Source organism: Eulemur rufifrons, chromosome 17 (assembly GCF_041146395.1).
Source record: "Eulemur rufifrons isolate Redbay chromosome 17, OSU_ERuf_1, whole genome shotgun sequence".
NCBI classification, from domain to species: domain Eukaryota; kingdom Metazoa; phylum Chordata; class Mammalia; order Primates; family Lemuridae; genus Eulemur; species Eulemur rufifrons.
This window is the reverse complement of record NC_090999.1, coordinates 25,592,322-25,613,085: the sequence shown is the minus strand read 5'-3', so window position 1 is coordinate 25,613,085 and position 20,764 is coordinate 25,592,322. Positions and strand designations below refer to the sequence as shown.

The following is a 20,764-nucleotide window of genomic DNA, read 5'->3' as shown; positions in this document are numbered from 1 at the left end:
ACCCCTTATCAGATGTATACTTTGTAAATATTTTCTCCCATTCTATAGGTTGTCTCTTCACTCTGTTGATTGTTTCCTTTGCTGTGCAGAAGCTTTTTAGTTTGATATATCCCATTTGTCAATTTTTGCTTTTGGGATCATATGCAAAAATTATTGCCCAGACCAAAGTCACAGAGCTTTCCCCTGTGTTTTCTTGTAGTAATCTCATAGTTTTTAGTCTGACATTTAGGTCTTTAATTCATTTTGAGTTGATTTTTTTTTACAGTGAGAGATAAGGGTCTAATTTTATCCTTCTTCATGTGGATGTCTGGTTTTCCCAGCACCATTTATTGAAGAGACTTTCCTTTCTCTATTGCATGTTCTTGGCACCTGTGTTGGCTTTAATACGTGTATTTATTTCTGGTCTCTCTATTCTGTTCCATTAGTCTATGTGTCTGTTTTTATGACAGTACCAAGCTGTTTGGTTACTACAGTTTTGTAGTGTACACACACACACTACAAAGTATGTATTTTTTCTTTTTAGAGATAGGGTCTGACTCTGTTGCCACTGATTGTAACTCACTACAGCCTTGAATTCCTGGGTTCAAGTGATCTCCTTGCCTCAGCTTTCCAAGTATCTGGGATTACAGGCATGAGCCACCATGCTTGGCTTGTCATATATTTTGAAGTCAGGTAGTGTGATACCTCCAGCTTTATTCTTTCTGTTCAAGATAGCTTTGGTTATTCTGGGCCTTTTTTGGTTCCATATAAATTTTAAGACTATTTTTTCTATTTCTGTGAAGAATGTCATTCATATTTTGATAAAGATTGCACTGAATCTGTGGATCACTTTGAGGAGTATGGACATTCCAACAATATTAATTCTTACAATCCATGAACACAGGCTATCTTTCCATTTATTTGTGTCTTCTTCAATTTCTTTCATCAATGTTTTATAGTTTTCAGTGTAGAGAGCTTTCACCTCTGTGGTTAAATTTATTCTTAATTATTTAAATTTTTTATGGCTATCATAAATGAGATTTTTTAATATTTATTTTTCTGATGGTTTGCTGTCAGGGTACAGAAATACTATTGATTTTTGTAGGTTGACATTACAACTTTACTGAATTTGTTTATTACTTCTAACATTTTTTTGGTGGAGTCTTTAGATCATGTCATCTATAAACAGGATAAATTTGACTTCTTCCTTTCTAATTTTGTATGTTTTTTATTTATCTTGCTTAGTTGCTCTGGCTAGAACTCTAGTACTATGATGAATAAGAGTAGAAAAAGTGAACATCCTTGTCTTGTTCCAGATCTAAGAAAAAAGTCTTTCAACTTTTCCCTGTGTAGTATGATATTAGCTGTGTGTTTGTCATATGTGGCCTTTATTGTGTTGAGGTATAGTCCTTCTATACCTAATTTTTTCAGAGTTTTTATAATGAAGGGATGTTGAATTTTATCAAATACTTTTTCTACATCTATTGAGATGATCATATAATTTTGTCCTTCATTCTGTTAATGTGATGTATCATGTTCACTAATTTGCTTATGTTGAACCATTCTTGCATCCCTAGGATTAATCCCATTTGATCATCGTGAATGATTTTTCAATGTGTTGTTGAATTAGGTTTGCTAATATTTTGTTGAGGATTTTTTGCATCTATGCTCATTGGGGATATTGGCCTGTAGTTTTCTTTTTTGTTGTGCCCTCATATGGTTTTGTATCACGGTAATTAATGCTGGCCTCATAGAATGAGTTTGAAAGTATTCCTTCCCTTCAATTTTTTTGGAAGTTTGAGAAGAATTTATACTAGTTCTTCTTTAAATGTTTGATAGAATTTACCAGTGAAGCCATCAGATCCTGGGCTTTTCTTTGATGTGAGACTTTTTTGTTACTGATCCAATCTCCTTAATCATTATTGGTCTGTTCATATTTTCTATTTTTTCTTAATTCAATCCTAGTAGGTTGTATATGTCCAGAAATTTACCCATGTCTTTTACATTGTCCAATTTATTGATGTGTAATTGGTTTTTAAGAGTCTCTTATGACTCTTTGTTTTTCTGTGGTACCAGTTATAATATCTCCTTTGTCATCTCTGGTTTTTATTTGTCTTTTCTCTTTTTTTCTTAGTTTAGCTAAAGTTTTGTCAATTTTGTTTATCTTTTCAAAAAAACAACTCTTTTTTGTTGATCTTTTGCATTATTTTTCTTTTCTATTTCATTTATTTCTTCTCTGATATTTATTATTCACTTCCTTCTATTAATTTTGGGTTTAGTTTGCTCTAGTTTTTCTAGTTCCTTGAGATTCAATGTTAGGTTGTTTAATTGAGATCTTTCTTCTTTTCCTATTAAGCATTTATTTCTATAAACTTTCCTCTTATAATTGTTTTTTCTGTGTCCCATAGGTTTTAGTATGTTGTGTTTCTATTTTCATTTGTCTCAATCTTTTTTTCCAATTTCCCTTTTCATTTCTTCATTGATCCACTGGCTGTACAGGAGCATGTTGTTTAATTTCCATCTACTCATGAACTTTCTGAAGTTCCTCCTGTTACTGATTTCTAATTTTATATCATTGTGATCTGAAAAGATACTGATATAATTTTAATCTTTTTAAATTTGTTAAGACTTTTTTTGTAGCCTACCATATGATCTATCCTGGTGAATGTTTCATGTGTGGTTGGGAAGAATGTGTTTTCTGAAGCTGTTGAATAGAATATTCTTTATATGTCTGTATGTCTGTTAGGTCCATTTGGTCTAGCGTGCAGTTTAAATCCAGTGTTTTGGTTGGTTTGTTTGTTTTGGGTTTTTTGTTTTGGTTTGGTTTGGTTTTTTTGCTATTTTCTGTCTGGATAATTTATTCATTGCTGAAAGTGGGATGTTAAAGTCACCTACTATTGTTGTATTGCAATCTATCTCGCCTTTCAGATCTATTAATATTTGCTCTATATATTTGGTCCTCTGATGTTTGGTGCACATATATTTACAACTCTTATATGCTCTTGCTGCATTGCCCCCTTTATCATTGTAAAAAGACCTTCTTTGTCTCTTTTTACTATTTTTTACTTAAAATCTATTTTATCTGATATAAGTGTAGCTGCTCCTGCTCCTTCTTGGTTTCCATTTGCATGGAATATCTTTTTCCATCCCTTCACTTTTAGTCTTTGTTCTTAAAGTTGAAGTGAGTCTCTTGTAGGCAACATTTTAGATGGCTCTTTTTTTTTTTTAATCCATTCAGCAATTCTGTCTTTTAATTAGAGAATTTAATCCATTTATATTCAAAGTAATTATTGATTAGTAAGCACTCACTACTGCCATTTTGTAAATTGTTCTCTAGTTGTTTTGCATGTCCTTTCTTCCTCTCTTACTGTCTTCCTTTGTAGTTAAATAGTTTTCTCCAGTAGTACTTTCAATATCATGCTTTTTATTTTTAGTGTATATATTATAGGTTTTTGCTTTGTGGTTATCATGAGTCTCACAAAAAACATCTTATAGTTATAACAGGTTATTTTAAGTTGATAACACCATAACTTTGACCACACACACAAAAAAACCAAAAAACAAAAAGCTCAACACTTTAACTTCACTCCCTCTCCACATTTGGAATTTTTGATGTCACAATTTATATCTTTTTATATTGCATATCCTTTGTCAAACGATTGTAGTTATTACTATTTTTAACAATTTTATATTTTAACCTTAATACTAAAGGTATAAATGATTTACAAATCACTACTATAGTATTAAAGTATTTTGAATTTAACTGTGTTCTTGTTCTTACTAGAGAGTTTTATACATTCAGATGTTTCTGTGTTACTCATTAACATCCTTTTCTTTCTGCTTGAAGGACTCCCTTTAGCATTTCTTGTAAGACAGTTCTGGTTGTGATAAATTTCCTCAGCTTTTCTTTGTGTGGGAAAGTCTTTATCTATCTTTAATTTCTGAAGCACAGCTTTTCTGGGTATCATATTCTTGGTTGGAAGTTTTTTCCTTCAGAACTTTGAATATATAATCCCACTCTCTCCTGGACTGTAAGGTTTCTGCTGAGAAGTCTGCTGCTAGGCATAATTGGAACTCTCTTATATGTTATTTACTTCTTTTCTCTTGCCAGTTTCAGGATCCTCTCTTTGTCTTTGATCTTTGACAGCTTGATTATAATGTGTCTTGGGGTAGTCTTATTTAGATTTAATCTGATTAGATGGTTTTGATCTTCCTGTACCTGGATATTTATAACTTCCTCCAAGTTTGGAAAGTTTTCTGCTGTTATTTCTTCAAATAAACTTTTTACCCCTTTATCTTTCTTCTATTCACTCTTGAACACCAATGACTTATACATTTGTTCTTTTGATTCTATTCCATAAATCTTATAAGCTATCTTCATTCTTGTTCATTCTTGTTTTCTTTTTTCTTCTCTGTGTATTTTCAAATAACCTTTGAGTTCACAGATTGTTTCTTCTGCTTAATCAATTTAGCTGTTGATACTCTTTATTGCATTTTTCATTTTGTTAATTATATTTTTCAGCTCCAGGATTTCTGTTTCTTTCTCCTCCTTCTCCTCCTCCTTCTTCTTCTTCTTCTTTTATTTCCATCTCTTAAATGTCTCAGTGTGGTCACTTATTCTTTTCTTCATTTTGTTGAATTTTTTCTTGGAATTTTCTTGAAGTTTGTTGAGCTTCATTAAAACTATTTTGAATTCTTTGTCAGGAAGTTCATATATATTTATCTTTTTGAGATTCAGTCACTGATACCTTATTTTCTCCATTTAATGATATCACGTTTCTCTGATTGTTCTCAACCCTTATGGTGGTGTGTCAATGTCTGAACATTAAAGAAGTAAGTACTTATTCCAGTGTTCACAGTCTGGCTTTATTTGTGAATGCCCTTCAACAATAAGCCTGTCTAGAGATTCTGGGCAGGTCATCTGGTAAGACCGCTAAGCCCATGACAGCTGAAGACATTGCAGTGCTGGGGGCACACTAACTGCTGCTGCAGCAAACTGGAGTTCCATCACTGCCAAAGCTGGCACAGGACTGGGCTGGAATACCTGATGCGGTGCTGAGGCACACTCAAAGCCCAAGGGCACTGAAGCTAGTACAACACTGGGGCACACCTGAAGCCCATGGCTTCTAAGGCCTTCCTATTACTGTGGATTATTTGGAGTCCAAGGCTCTGTAGTTGCCCAGCAGTGACACAGGCTGGAACTTGAGCCTATCTTGCAGGGGCTATGAGTTCCCATCTGTTGCCAGAGTAGGTCTAATGCCTCAGTCCATGGGTATCAGCCTGGGGTCAGAGGCCATAGGGGTCTGCCCAATGCTGGGTTTTACTGTGGTAGACCTGGTATTGAAGTACAAGGCAAAGTCTTATGCTACTTCCCTCTCTTTCCCCCAAGTGGATACCATCTCTCTCTATACTGTGCTGCCTGGGGTTGGGGAAGAGGTGACATGGGTGATGTAAAATGTCCTTTCTACCTTCTTCAATGTGTTTTTCATTATTATTATACTAAACTAGGTACAATGGTCTCTCACTACTGTCCCTAGCTCTTGCAAAGGTATTTTCATGCATAAATAGTTGTTCAAATTGATGTTTATGCAGGGGAACAATCACTGAAGAGTCCTATTCCATTGTCTTGCTCTGCCCTCCCCTCCTAAATTTTATTTTTTGATGTATTCCAAAGTAAATTTCAGACATCAGTACACTTCCCCCTAATACTTCACCATCATATACTTAGGCAATTATTAATTTCTACTATAATGCAGTTTACTTTTAGGAGATACACACACACACACGCACACACACCCCTCAAGAGCCAACTGATGAATGTTTCAATCAATTGATTGCTTTCAATAGCACAGCCCAGGAGCATTCATTTTATCAGGCATGTTGGTCCTTAACAAAACAAAGACAAAAAAATCCTTTGCAAACACTCTAGCTTTTGACTGCTTTACTTTCAAGGGATTACAGAATTGATCTTCATAAGCAATCCAGGGTCAGCACAATAAAACTGAAGAAGAATGTGGAAGAACGGGAGTACTGTTTTACTTACGACATCACAGTCAGATCTCATTAAGGCAGATGGACTAGCTTTATCCCCGCTCCTGCAACTTGACCTTTTCAATCATACCTGATGCCATTCTAGCACGTCTCATTTTCCTTTGATTTTAAAGACAAATAGGGGAGAGTGTTGAACATTGGACTATTTTAACCCCTCCTCATCCACTATCTTTTGATGTATGAATAAATGGTATTGCCTTTGCTTCTTAACCTTCAAAGACATGATAAAAAGCAGGTCTGAAGCAGCCCCATGTGTTACCTCCAACTCTACCTGTTCTCTGAGTATTGAAAATGACATATTTCACAGCATGGACTCAATCAGAGTCTCCTTAAAACTCCACAATTCCAATAGCCTTTGGCAGCAACTAGGTGGGATTTAAATTACATATTGCTGCAGAGTGACTCCCTGGGGTGTTCCTTCTCTAAATCATACTGCAATGTGGGTTTTCAAATATCTGCATAGGCTGAGCAAAAATGTTGACACATGGAAGTGACACCTTTCCTATTTGAAATTAATTTGGGAGCTGGAAGTAGGATCAAATTAATCACATAATGTGAAAACATATTTTTCCAAAATGAAGCCATCGTTTTCCATTCCACAGCTGTCTGTGAAGGGTCAACTACATGCAAGACATTCCATTAGCCAATGGAAGGGATACACAGGTAGAGAAATCATGTTGCCTTTCTTGACAAAGTTACAAATCTAATAGAAGACATGGGTCAGGTACGTAGATAAGATAATATAAAGTAGAATGGGAGAAGAGAGGAATAGCTTCTGGCTGGGACAGTACACAAAAACTTCACAGAACAGGAGGCAATTGAGCCATGCTTTGAAGAGTCATTGACTTTCCTTGGACAGAGATGAGGGAAGGATATTCCAAGGGGTCAGATCAACATGCAGACAACATTCAGCATTGGGAAAGTGAACAGGAGGACTATGGAACAGCAAATAATCTAGCTTGGCTGGAATATAGGAATATATTCAGTGAGAAGACAAGAAAGTTTATTTTGGCTCTATTGTGACAGGCCTCAGATGCTCAGCTTTAGAGTTTAGAAGGCAGTAGTGATCCAGAAAACAATAATAAACACAAGAGTGACAGAATTATAACTGCATTTGGGGAAGATTATTCTGGCAGAGTACAGTTGAATCAAAATGGGGAGAGAGAAGACATCATAGAAATAACATCTTTTACATTTATTCTCTTAATATTGCAGTAAAAAAGTAGCTAAGAAACATTTTGATATTCCAGCTGCAAATAACCTCTTTTTGGTTAGAAAGCCATATAACATGTATCTGAAAATCTATTACTACTGCAGTGGTTTGGTCTTTTCTTCTTGATTTTGTACAAAGCCCAAAACAAATGTTAGCTACTTTTATTAAAGTTGACTCTAAGTCTTTTATCAATGATACGAACTTTATGACTAATGTAGACACCAAAAGTCATCATTTGGGGAAATAAACTCCAAGAATCCATAACATGAAATTAAGGAAATGAATTTTTTTTCATTTCCATTTCATGGTCACCTAAGCTCAATTATATCTTTGTGTCAATGTTGTCAATATTTGAGGTTATATCAAATATGGAAAAGCTAATATCTCTACCACTATACAAACTCTATAAAACTTATGAAACTAATTAATAAGTACCAATTTTAGAGTATCCATTAGGTACCAAATGGTTAGGTACTTTTGTAAGTGTATCTTCATTCATCATATTATCTCATTTATCACACAAAACCCTTGTGGTAGGTATTATGAATCTTAAACTTCAGATGAGAAATCTAAGGTATAAAGAGACTAACTTACTCTATCTGAGATCAGACAGCAATAAGTTTTAAGCTAGACTTCAAACCCAGGTCTGTCTGACTGGAGTCTTTACAATTCCTCCAAACTGAAGGGATGTGTGTTATGTGTGTAGGTTGTAGCTAAGCCTATCAATTACTTGAAAAAAGATATCAATGAATGCTGCTTTTTTCAATCTACTGGTTTATTTACACCAATTAGGAATTCCCAGAACATCAAAGAAATGTTTGAGAAACTAACAGAAAGGCTTGAGACTGGAATGATAAACCTTGATATATGCCACACTGAAGGTCTAGCAAATATCATTTGCTACTAAAGAGGATGGCTGAATAGTGGAGGGATGTAAAGGGTCAAAGCAAGGCTGAGTCATCTGGGTGGTCCCTGAGATCCCAAAAGGATCATCTATAGGAAACACCTGGGAGGATTCTGGGGATAGCCTCCAGCTGCTACAGCTGCTTCTCAGGTGCAAATAGCCCTATAGTCATCAAGTATTTTGCAAAACTAGCCACCTTCCCAGCACACCAACCACCCAGGAACATGACTGGAAGCAGTCCAGGTCACTCTACAGTGTCTCGTGACATGCATGGAGCCTTTCTAAGTGAAGTCTGGATGAGAAGGATGTCTTGTTGGTGAGGTCCCTCCTGGTTGCAGAGCTAAACTCAGGCATATTGTGATGATCACACTCTTATCCATTTGCTGCAGAAATATCTCTGAATTGGTGCAAAGAAACAAGGGATTGGATGACCTAGGTTCATGTCCTGGCTATGCCTTTTTCCTTTTTGCTAAGTCATCTTCCCTGACTTCCTAGTGGGGCAAGGATTACAAAGATCAAATAAGATCATTTCTATGAAAGTTCTTTGAAAAGTGCAATGGCTCCACAAAAATATATCAATTTATTTTCATTGGGATCAATCCACACACACCATCTTCATCCTCATCAAAGCAGGCTGTGTGGTCTAAAATCTGATTTTTATATTTTAAGAAGCATCTTTTATGGAATAAATTATTCTACTACGAATAGTCCTTTTTGTTGTGGGATACAAACAGAAGGAGCTTCTAGAAAACTGAGGGGAGGGGATTAGCATTCTAGTTGATGTGCCTTAGAAATTCACGCTATTTGGTCCACTGGGTAGTTGTGTTACTTTTTAAAAAGAATTGTTTTTACTCTTTGTAAAATATAGGAAATGTATAGTAACATATAGCATATATTCACTTAGCCATATATATATATTTGGACCCTACTGCAAACAGCCCTATGTCAATTTGACTGCTTAGCTTTTAGGTTCTTTTGCTAAATTGTGGTGGCCTCCAACAAGTAAAGATAGATGGTAACTATTCACTTTTCACCCATGTTGTACACTATAATGAACGCAAATTCTAGGCCAAATTCTACCCCATATACTAATATACATGGACAAGAGGGCACAAAATTATCATACAACATGCTCTTATAAATTTGGTGATGTCTCTTCTTTGTCCTTTTAGGAACTCCAAAGCACTGCATCAGAGACAGCCCACCACACCAGGTTCATTTTCTTCCTGTGCATACAACTGAACTGTATTTCCCAGAATCCTTCCAGTTAAGTTGTGGCCACATGATCGTGTTCTGATCTGGCACATAAAATCTCTCACACAAGCCTTCTTTCTCTTTACCTCCCCCCTTGGAGGTCCATTTCAAAGGTGGTGGTATTACAAGATAGAGGTATGTCCAAGTGGTGACTGGAAGACCTGAGTCAGATAGAATGACTAAGAAGGTCTTCAAGTCACCGTTTGGAGTGGAGTAGCCCAGGAGGGCTGCCCAACCAGGAACATCCACTTGGACTTAGAATAAATGAAAAATAAGCCACCAAGATTTGGAATTCTTTGTTACAGCAGATAGTGTTAATTACTCTGATTAATACAAATACCTGCTTGTATCTCCTGAGAGAGATACATCAATATCCTAATGGCAAGATCAGCAAACCATGGGGGGCAGTGGCAGGCAAATGAGTCTACTGGTACCTGAGGGAAATGCAAAACTGAATGGAGCTCTAGCTCCAATCAGCCGCTCCAAAGTAGCTGCACTGCTGGGCTTGCTGGATTCTTACTCTTTATCCATGCAAAAACAGAGGGACATGCACAATCTTCCTAGCTAATCACACATTTCACCAATGAAAACATTGCATCTAACATAATTTACACTAATTAACAAACCTTCTGGTGAGAATATTTAATAATGTCATTCTAAGTATTTTTGCAGCCACTTTGAACTTCATAATAAAGTTTTCCAAATGATAACTAACCAACCCAGGAGTGTGGATTCCTGCCTAGGGCAGAGGTGAAGTTCCAAATATTTAGCCACTGGTATGGCACAGTCACCAAGAGATGAAAATAGATGTAAACTCTTATGCCAGAGTGGTGCCTTCTAGCCTGAATTACCTCAAGTATCAACTAAGCTCCCCTAGGGTAGGAATTAAAGTAATTCACACGGTCACTGTTTATATTGAAGTATTTAAAAAATAAATCACAGGCAATATAACAGGTGCCTAATTCACAGCCATCACCCATTTTATTTATTTCTCTGCTCACTCCAAGAATTACGAGCAAAGAATCATGGGATCTATTCCTGAGTGTAAGATTAGATCAATAAAATTAGCCATCTGTCCATGGAAGGCTTTAAACTCAGGTTGGATTTAAGTATTATGTTTCCACTGCCCAGATGTTATAGAAAAGTGTTGCTGATACAACTGCTTTTGCACAATGTAAACTGTTAAATGGCTAATATAAACTTATTGCACCAAGAAAAATAAATACCATTAACATTGCATTAAATCTGATTCAGGATTTTGGGTGCCCTGTCAGCAAACACAAGTGTTAAAACATAAATTGCTCAGGATTTGCAGAGTCAGACAAGAAAGAATTGTCAAGTGTCTTTAGGGGAATGGAGAAGGGGAATACTGGAAATGAGATCGAAGCATGAGAAAGTATATCCTTCCTTGGTCTGGCTGGTTAAAGTAATAACAATTACTAAAACAATTGTTAGATAATCATATCCTATCCTTATGTAGCATTTTGACTCTTTCAAATAAAGTCTGTTTTATTTTCTTTGATTCTTAAAATAAGCTGGTGGGGTTATCTGGGGTAAGTGGGGCTTCTTCGAGACAAGGAAACACTAGTAGGAAGTGCACTGAGTGAGTAAGGTCTATCTTTTCATGTCTCTGGTAGTGGGTCCGAAATTACTCCAGTCAACTGATCAATGAGCAAACCTTGAACCATTTCTTAACTCTCTAACTTCATGGAGACTTTTACTGACTCCCAGTAGCTTATCAGTCTGGACAATTCTTTTTTAGGAATAGACAATTCTTTTTTAGGAACACATGTTCCCCCTTACCAGATCCTACAAAACTTTCCCTAAAGCAATTACCAGGCAAAATCGGCCTGGTTTTCAAAACCAAAATTCAAGTCATGTGGAAGACCAGAGAGTCTTTCCCTTATCTTATTTTTATAGACAGGGAGACTGAAGCTTACAGAGCTTATATAACTTGCCCAATGTCACCAAGTAACAAACAAACAAAAAAAATGTCAGCACTTGAACCCAAATTTCTGGACTGTCTAAGTGTGTGCTCTCACCCAAGCCTTCCTGCTCAGCCAAGAGAAACCAGATGCGGAGGCTGAAAGAACAAGCTGGGGTTGGGGTGGGAGGGGAGGGAAGTGGGGGGAGGGGGTGGTTATATAGAGGGGTTGGTATAGGGTGGCTTTTTGTTAACACCACTGCAGGGTTTCCCTCCTTTGTGCAGCCAACTGAGAGTCTACGCACAGGGTTGCTCTGGTTAAAATGCAGATGTCCAGAGTAACATGTTGTCGCTAGCAGTCACAGCTTGGTGTGGATGAAGTGGAAACTGTTGGTGTAGCAACGGAGTATCTGCAGTGGAGGTACTAAGGAAAGGCAGGCAGTGAAGTGCCCAAAGTATGGACCGTGAACCACCCACATCGAGTCACCTGAGGTTCTTGTTTTAAAAAGGCAGATGCTTGGGTTGCACTCTAAAAATTCATATTCACATAGGAAGTTCAGAAATTATTAATAGTCGGCTGGTCAGGGACCTGAAACCTGCTGTGGTCAGAGACTTCCACAAAACCAGCTCTGGAAAGTGCGCCCTCTCCTGGCAGAAATTTGATTCGACTCATCTGAGTCACTCCCCACCATGAATGAGATCAGGGGTTCTGCAAAGCAGCAAAATCTTCCAGCTCATCTCAGGAGGCTGAAGCCACACTCTAGGGGGGGTTCTTCTTCAAAAGGGAGGTCCAAAGTCAATGGAATCAAAGATAGGTTTGAGGGGTTTCCCCTACAAACTGCCATGTAGGCTGTACCTTATCTCCTCACCTTTTCCCTTTTTCTACACCTGGAACAACAGGTGCATGCCCAAAATGTGCAGCCTGACACTTCCAAAGACAAGTGGCAGGGGTCTTCACCAGCTCAAGCGATCTTCTGCCGCAATCAAAATCTCACATAATTCATTCAGTTGGGAAAAACTAGTCCTGCTTGCCCAGTGGGTGAGGCAGGCGAATACAAGATACCCACAGGATAGCCCTGGGTTAGCTGAGGTGCCACCTCAGCCTTAGACGCTTGAATCCCTGTCTTCCAGAATCTAGTCAAAACTGCTGGAACACTTTTGGGTTTTAGTAAGCCATGAAGAGTTGGACAACTATTCCTAAAAGAATTCTAAAGTTATTAAAGCCCTGGGCTCTGGGCAAGAAAACAAAAACAAAGAAACACCACTCAGCTCCTTTCTGGCCGAGCCATTCTTCTTTGAGAAAGAATTCTGATAAACACGTCCTGCCTCATGTTAAACTACATGTACCTCTGACCTTGACTTCTCTGTCCCTTTACCTCACAGGCAATCAAAGGAAAGAAAGAGAGACAAAAAGGAAGAGATAGACAAAGAAAGACAACGAGAGAGTCAGAGAGAGAGGTGCTTCTTTGTGGGGATTAGATATGATGTAGAAACCAACAAGAGAGGAGGAATGTTGAAGGAAGGAAGAGTCAGAGGGAAACATTTCTGCCATAGTGTCTGAATTGCATGGAGCACTAGTAGTTAGGTGTTGGGGGCACAGACACAGATACAGATATAGACACATACACACACCCATGTCTACATGTATATCCTTGTACCTCTCTCTGTCATATACATATATATACACACACACATATATATATTCCTGTGACCTCTGTGAGCTCCAGTTTTCCCCAAGAAGCAAGACAACCTTTATCAGCAATCAGCACTGTAATGAAGTATAGTTGGGTGGAAAGATGAGAGGGAGGGACATCTGGAAGAGATAATCTCCCCAAATGACATGCTTTGAGAACAGGGCTTGGACGAGATCTACAAGTGAGCAAGTAACTCATCTTTTGTGAATTCTAGGTTGTTCAAGGTGGCATTGAGGAAGTAGACCAAGATGCCCCCAACCCCTGGCTCCTGACCCCTTGGCCATTCAGCCTCACACTAGCAGCAGCAGAAACCACCTAGAGATGCAGGCAGCTCCACCAGCAACCAACAAGGTGTATTGCCAGCAAGCTAACTCTTGTCTTCCAGGCTTTTGGTTTTGCTTTCTGAGTTTCCCTAGATATTCCTTTTAGTTCAATTATATGGGTAGAGAAATACTGAGGAAGCTGAAAGGAAAAGATTAGATGCCTGTTCTTCACTAAGGATGACTGTGGATCCCCAGATCCTCCAGGGAAAACCTTCAGCTCTGAACCCTGACTTGACCTCCCACTGGCCCTGGGACCTCAGGCAAACTGGACAGGCGAGAGTGAAGGCAGGACCCACATGCAGTTCTCCAGCTCCTACCTGCTGCGTGAAGATACGAGCAGGACTTACCAGTGTCAGCCAGTGTAGGCCCAGAGCCACAGAGAGCCTTCTAAGCCAGAGATCACTTTGCCTCTGAGATGCCATCTCTTGCCACCAAACATAAGAACTCTTATAAAACGAAGCCAAATCCATACAAAGGAAAATAAACCTTAAGATAAACTTATATCTCAGACCTCATACAAAAATTAACTCAAAATGAATTATAGACCTAAATGTAAAACCTAAAAAAACTTCTAGAATAAAACATAGGGAACATCATTGTAACCACGGTTTAAGCTTAAAAACAAAAACAAGAAAAAGCATGAGTCACTAAAAAAAAAAAATGATAAATTGGACTTTATCAAAACTTAAGTCTGCTTTTTGAAAGATACCATTAAGAAAATAAAAAGACAAGCCACATACTGGAAGCTGATATTTACAGAACACATATCTGATAAAGGACTTGCATCCAGAATATACAAAGAATACTCAAAACTCAATAATAAGAAAACAAGCATCCCAATTTTTAAAAAAATCAGCAAAAGATTTAAAACAGTCACTTCACCAAAGAAGAGATTTAGATGGCAAATAAATGCATTAAAAATGTTCAATATAAGTAGTCATTGGGGAAATGTAGATCAAAACTGTGATGAGACACTATAACACACCTATTAGAATAGCTAAAGCAAACAAAAAACCAACTGTACCAAGTGCTGTAGAGGATTAGCAGCAACCAGAACGTTCGTCATTGCTGGTAGGAGTGCAATATGGTACGGCCACTTTGGAAAACAGTTTGCTGATTTCTTATAAAATCCAACATACACTTGACATATCATGCAGTGATCCCACTACTTACCAAGAGAAATGAAAACATATATTCGCCCAAAGACTTGTTTGTGAATGTGTCTAGCAACTATATATAATAGCCTAAAACTGAAAATAACTCAAAAGTCCACTAACTAGCAAATAAACTGTGGTAACCTATGGTCTATAAGGCAACACTACTCAGCAATAATAAGGAAACAAACTTCTGATGTGTGCACCAACATGGAAGGATCTTAAAAGCATTATGCTAAGTGAAAGAAGGAAGACACAAAACATGACATTCTGGAAGAGGCAAAACTATAGGAACAGAAATTAGATCAGTGGTTACCAGGGACTACGAGGGGGATAGATTTTCTACAAAGGGACACAAGGGAATATTTTAGGGTGATGAAAATGTTCTATTTTCTGTTACTGTGCATGTTTGTTAGGACTTATCAAGCTGTACACCCAAAAAGGATGAACTGTGTTATATCTAAATTACACCTCAATAAATCTGACATTAAAAATGATAATAATAAGGGCAAGAGTTACCAGTCTGCCTGTGGGAATATAACTGGCTCGCTGCATGCTGGCTTCCCAAACATCTGGATTTCCCATGCCTATCTGGCTACCTCACAGCAGAAGCACCGCATTTCTCCTGCGCTTCCTGCTGGCACTCAGGAAAGGAGAAGCACTAGGGCAGAGACCACTTAGGAGGGTAGGACGTCTAGGTACTAAAGTCCCAGCTCAGCTTCTGATACTAACTTGGGCAAATAGCTTAATCACTCTCGGCCCAATTGCAAAATGAGGGTTTTTGACTTCCTTCCAATAAATTGTGTTTCTGCACCCTGAAGGCCTCAGGAAAGGACAGGGCCCTATACCTTCCCATCCTTCAGAGGCCCCTTTTTCTTTCTCCAGGTACTGTAGTGGACCCCCTGGCTCTCACAAGACTTAATCCCCAGGAATTCAGCAAGAGAAGCAAGCAGTTCATCATCAACCCATAAGGCTACACCCCTTGATTGTTATAAATGAGGTCAGGAGACAGTAGCTTCCAAAACTCCGTGTCTGTATCACACACATTCTGTTGTCTTTTGAGGCCTGGGCATATCCCACATGCAAATGTTTATGAGCAACTCAGGCTCCCCACACAGAACTGCAGTGGCAACACTCTCTGCCTGGCCTCCAGGGCTCTGTCCCATGGGAGGTTCCCTCTTTAACCTTGAGCAGGACAGCCTACTAGACAGGCTACATACCTCTGCAAACTGGGCAGCTATGGACTCAATCTCTGGTCCTGAATACCATAGCCTAAATTCCCATTTCACCACTTACTATTTAATATTTGTATAACCTTGGGTCAGATATTTAACCTCTCTGAGCCACACTTTCCTCTTTAGTAAAACAGGGATGATAGTATACCCACCTCACAGGGCTGTTGGGTTGATTAAATAAATCAGTAAAAGTCAAGTTCTTAGAATAGCATAGCAAGCACTTGGTGTTAGTTATTATGATTTAATGTGACTTAATTTGAAAACTGTCATTTCTTGTGAGTCCTAGCAAATGCAGAGGTTTCTTTATGAATGTTCAATGCCATAAGATGAGTATCTTGGTGTAGAGAGAATGGTTGCTAGTGTTGGATCCAAATTAGATTCACACTTGAAGTTGCTACTTGGTTTTTTTCTCACCAGAGGTAGGTAGGAATGGGGAGTTTTCAGGTTGATTTTGAATCCAAGACTTCTCTAACAAAGCTGTATTTATCAAAAGTAGAATTAGGAGTGTGAGAAGACAGGGAGGGTTACTCACATAAAATAAAACTGTTCCAGTATGCCTGCATGGTGGCCATGCTATCTTTAAAGTACTGTACATGAACCAATTTCTATCGAGGAAACAAGGTACAAAGAAATTCCCATATGTACACGAGCAGGATTTGCTGGTGTCTGGGGAAGATTATAAATTAGCTGGTTGCTGTTCACATCAGAGCCAAGCAGGGCACATTCAGTTTTTAATCTGGACCAATTTTCCGGATCAAAAACTAGTCTTTCCAAGGGATGTAAATGAGCCCAGGAGGAAAATTTTCCCTGAAGTTTATGAAGTAGCTGTCATTTTAATCTGAGCAGCTTTCCAACCTGAAAGCCAGTGTCTGGATAAAATTATAAAGTAATGAAAAACTCTTCTAGGCTGAACCTAGTCTAAACACTCCTTCTACCTCAAATTTGATGCAATTAATATGCCAAAATATTTAAAAGGTATAGTTTGCACTATCAAAACCCTATCTATACTTCAAGTAAAATCAAAGAGGCCAATGTGGCATATGCATGGCATGAATATCAGAATGAGACTCTGAATTAACCAGGTAAAAAATATTTTTAGGGGAGAAACTACAAAAAATAAGAAAGGAAATATTGCAAACCACATGAGCAGGTTTATACAGCAGGCTTTTGTAAAACACTTTTTAAACGGCCGGGCGCGGTGGCTCACGCCTGTAATCCTAGCACTCTGGGAGGCCGAGGTGGGCGGATCGTTTGAGCTCAGGAGTTCGAGACCAGCCTGAGCAAGAGCGAGACCCCATCTCTACTAAAAATAGAAAGAAATTATATGGACAGCTAAAAATATATATAGAAAAAAATTAGCCGGGCATGGTGGTGCATGCCTGTAGTCCCAGCTACTCGGGAGGCTGAGACAGGAGGATTGCTTGAGCCCAGGAGTTTGAGGTTGCTGTGAGCTAGGCTGACGCCACGGCACTCACTCTAGCCTAGGCAACAGAGTGAGACTCTGTCTCAAAAAAAAAAAAAAAAAAAAAACACTTTTTAAAAATTCTGCTTAAATGGATTCAAATCTACCCTTAAAAGAACATTCCATACACTGGAACTACAGGGTATAATTATGCCTTGTTAAAAAATTGTCACAAGGTGGTTTTATGTGAATAAACTTGCAGAATGCAATTGATCATGAGGTGGTTATCTTAAGGAGGAAAGTTAGAAAGAAGCCCTTCATTGAAATCCTTGAAGGTGCGTGTATGTGTGCATGCAAGAAGAGAAACAATTAAATATACTATTACCTTTGACTGTGGCTATTATCTCCAAAATGAATTAAACAGTGCATAAATGGAATGGCTCATAATTTAAGTGTGGTGCAGATTATGATAATGACCCTAAATTTCAAGGCTGGTAACAGGGTGCTTGTGATAAGAGATACAGCCTAAAGACTGAAGGTGTTTCCAGAGCTGAAAGGCAACAAGTCATATTTCCAGATAAAGAGATGCAATGTGAAAATATTTAAGCAGCCATGTAGGAACCTGCTAAGACTATTTTCTTTGCCCTCTGATAAATTTTCTTAGGTTTGCCTCTTTCTCATAGAAACATTTGTGAAGACAAACTGCACTTTCCGTGAGGTTTTGCAGACTGCATTCAAATAGTTATATTGTTTTCTATTGTTCATAAGATATAATTAATCCCATAAGACAAACTCGCTTACGAAGTAAGCTAAGAAAAAACAGATTTTTCAGAATTCCAAATATGGTCCCAGCAAAGAATAAAAATCGTTATTTGGGAAACAATGTTTAGAACTTTATTGTTTAGAATGTTCTACTTTGAATAATCTCACAACACAGGCCAAATCAAAGTAGACAAAAATACACGAAGACTTTTTTACCTATATAACTAGAGGAAATACAAGTTACTGTGGTTTCAAATTCTCTCCAATCCTTTGTAACAGCCTGCAAAGCATACATCTTTGTTTAAAGAGCAGAGCAAAGACAGGAGTTCAAAACACGGTAAAATTAACCCGCTGGGTGCTCCTTTCTGAACAAATGGCCCCAGAATGGAAGAAGATCCTAACAGCAGAGTCCACATCCCCGCACAGTGCGTGGGCAGGACCGGAGATGGCAGAGGCAAACCTTCACACACTTAACAGGAAATGTCTGGGCTCTGGACAATATGAATTCAATAAGATGTTTAAACACACCTCTGCACAGTTGCAATCCTCTGTAATTGAGACAGCATGATCGCTGCCCCAACTCTCAGCTCTCTGTGCTCAAATACAGAAACCACCACCTCTGCGGTGTCTGGAAAATTAATCATTCTTTTTAACAAACAAATATCCCCAGAACCACCTGGGCTGGGGGGAGGGCGAGGCTCGCGTCTCTCCTCAGCTGTGGGCAGAAGTGAAGCGGGTTAAGCTGAAGCGGGTAGGGGGAGAGAGAGGAGGCGCGTCGCCCGCCCTGCGCCCTCGCCAGGGAGCCGGACAGGGGCGCTCGGGGCGCGGTGCCCGCGGGCGGACTCAGCGCTTTACCTGGTTTTCCGCGAGCCGCTTGGAGCGACACAGCGCCGGGCTGGAGGCTGGAAGCCAGGAGCAGGAGCCGGAGCAAGACGCCTCGGATTAAATCCATTTCACCGCCGGCGCCTGCAAAGTTTCTCCAAGTCCCGGGCGCACAGGGAAAGGGCGTCCCCTGGGGGAAGGGGGGGGGGAACGCGGCCTTCGCGTATCCCCGGGCAGGGGGTGAGGAAGTGGGGGGCTCAGGGGGCTGGAGCAGGAACGACGAGGGAGTTGGCGGAGGCAGGACAGCAGCCGGGAGTGAAGCCGGCTTCGGAGCGGCAGGGCGTTGGGGGGCGGGGGGCGGGGGCGACGAAGGAGGCCGACGGGGAGGAACCGGCCGCGGGAGGGAGGGAGGCTCGACCGGCCCAGGGATGAAATTACAGGCTAGTGGAAGTGAGAGGGGCAGGCCCTGAAACAATTCGCTTCTCGCCCACCTTGGGAGCAGACAGCCCCCCCTCACTCCCTCCAGTGACCCCCCAGTTCGGCCCTTCCCCGCTGGTGACCTAGATCGGGGCCCTGGGAGGGACCGACTTCAACCGCGAGAGACGCAGGACAGGAGTAAAGTGATGGCGGGTCTAGGACCCTCTAAGACTCTGAAATATTGGGGTGCCTCCCCTTCCCCTGGCTGGACCCTCCTCTGGCCGCGCCCCTCTAGGTCGCTCCCACCCAGCTTGGCGACTTTTCCTGACACCTCAGAGGTCCCTTGCGTCTGTCCAGCGCACTGGAGGGGATGAGGGCTGGGGATCGAGGTTTGCGAGCGGGGCGGGGGTGAGAGGAAGAGGGGGCGGGGCCGGCCCGGGCGGTGGCGCTAAGAAGATAAATGGGATTTAAGGCGCGCAGATGGAGAGCCGCGGCCGGGCCGCTCAGACGCGGACGCCGGGTGGAGATTAGGGCCTGGCGCGGGGGAGTGGGGGCCCTTCCCGGCAGAGGAAGGCAACTTGAGACCCTCCAGGGGAGGAGATGAAACTCCAGGTTAAGCCTGGCATCTGGGAGAGGGACGCAAGCTCCAGCACCCTGGAGGACCGAGAGGACCCGCGGGCAGGGGGCGCCCGCCAGCTGGGCTGGGGCTGGGGGCCGGGAAGGGGTCCTGGTCACTGATCCCGGGATCGGATTCCTGGGTTGGCTCCGACTGGGAAAGAACCCCCTTCTTCTCCCAATTTTCTGACGCAGGACTTAGTAAACGCGCCTTTTGAGGGGTTTCGCTGTAGTGCCCCGACAGGACAGACCCTGGGACACAAGTCCCTTCGCTTACCGGCGTTCTGACCTCCAAGCCAGCAAGAGGAGAAAGCAGATACAATAAATAAACCTAGAGGGAATAAACTAAGAGGGAAACGCAGCCCTTGCCAGATCCTGGGGAAAGATCAAAGGCCCCAGGAAATGCCCCGCGGAGGAAGTCTGCAGTCTCTAGCCAAGAGGACCGCGCGCCGCCGCCCCCGCCCCCGCCCCGTCTTGCAGCTCAGCCAGGGCTCGGTGGGCGTCCCGGCCCGTCATTGTTAACCTACCTTTGGGAGAGGTGAGGGAGCAATGTTTTCTGATAAGTTCCCCTCCCCCAGGGATTTGTATTCCTCTTTTAAAAATAAAGTATCCCCTCGCCAGACGGTTTGTAATGAGCTCAATCTTGTTAGCAAACCTGGGACTATGTTCCCTTAGCGTTTTCAAGTGTGCAACTGTCTATAAACAAATTAAAAGTCCACTCCAACTTGAAAACTTGGAAATCTTAGCTGGAACACCAGAGCTTGTCCTCTTACACAGAACTGGAGCAGAAAAGTCTGGACAGAGCTATGCTCTTCACTTCCAAGGTGACCACAGAGCAAGTCCAGAAAGCGAGGCAATGTGAAAAGGTTGCAGAATCATAGACCCTTACAATTATGAGGGCCCCTGGACGTCATCTAGGCTCCGCCTCCGTCGCACACAGGAATCTGCTTTCAGCGTCCTTGTCAGGTCATGCCACCTCCCTTTGAACTCCACCTCTTGTCAGAGAGGCCTTCCT

The 20,764-nt window shown here is 40.7% G+C and overlaps 1 protein-coding gene across 3 annotated transcripts in view; it reads right to left on the bottom strand.

Annotated features, from left to right (window-relative positions):
• EGFLAM (EGF like, fibronectin type III and laminin G domains) overlaps positions 1–19,043 on the bottom strand; it is a 168,185-nt gene extending 149,142 nt beyond the window's left edge. For 2 of the 3 annotated variants that reach the window (XM_069491908.1, XM_069491909.1), the window contains exon 1: positions 18,751–19,043. In XM_069491908.1, the coding sequence (XP_069348009.1) occupies positions 18,751–18,847 (97 nt within the window). In that variant the 5' untranslated portion in view covers positions 18,848–19,043. The remainder of the gene's footprint in view (positions 1–18,750) is intronic. The other variant, XM_069491910.1, reaches the window with a different exon arrangement.
• Between the last annotated feature and the right edge of the window lie 1,721 nt (positions 19,044–20,764).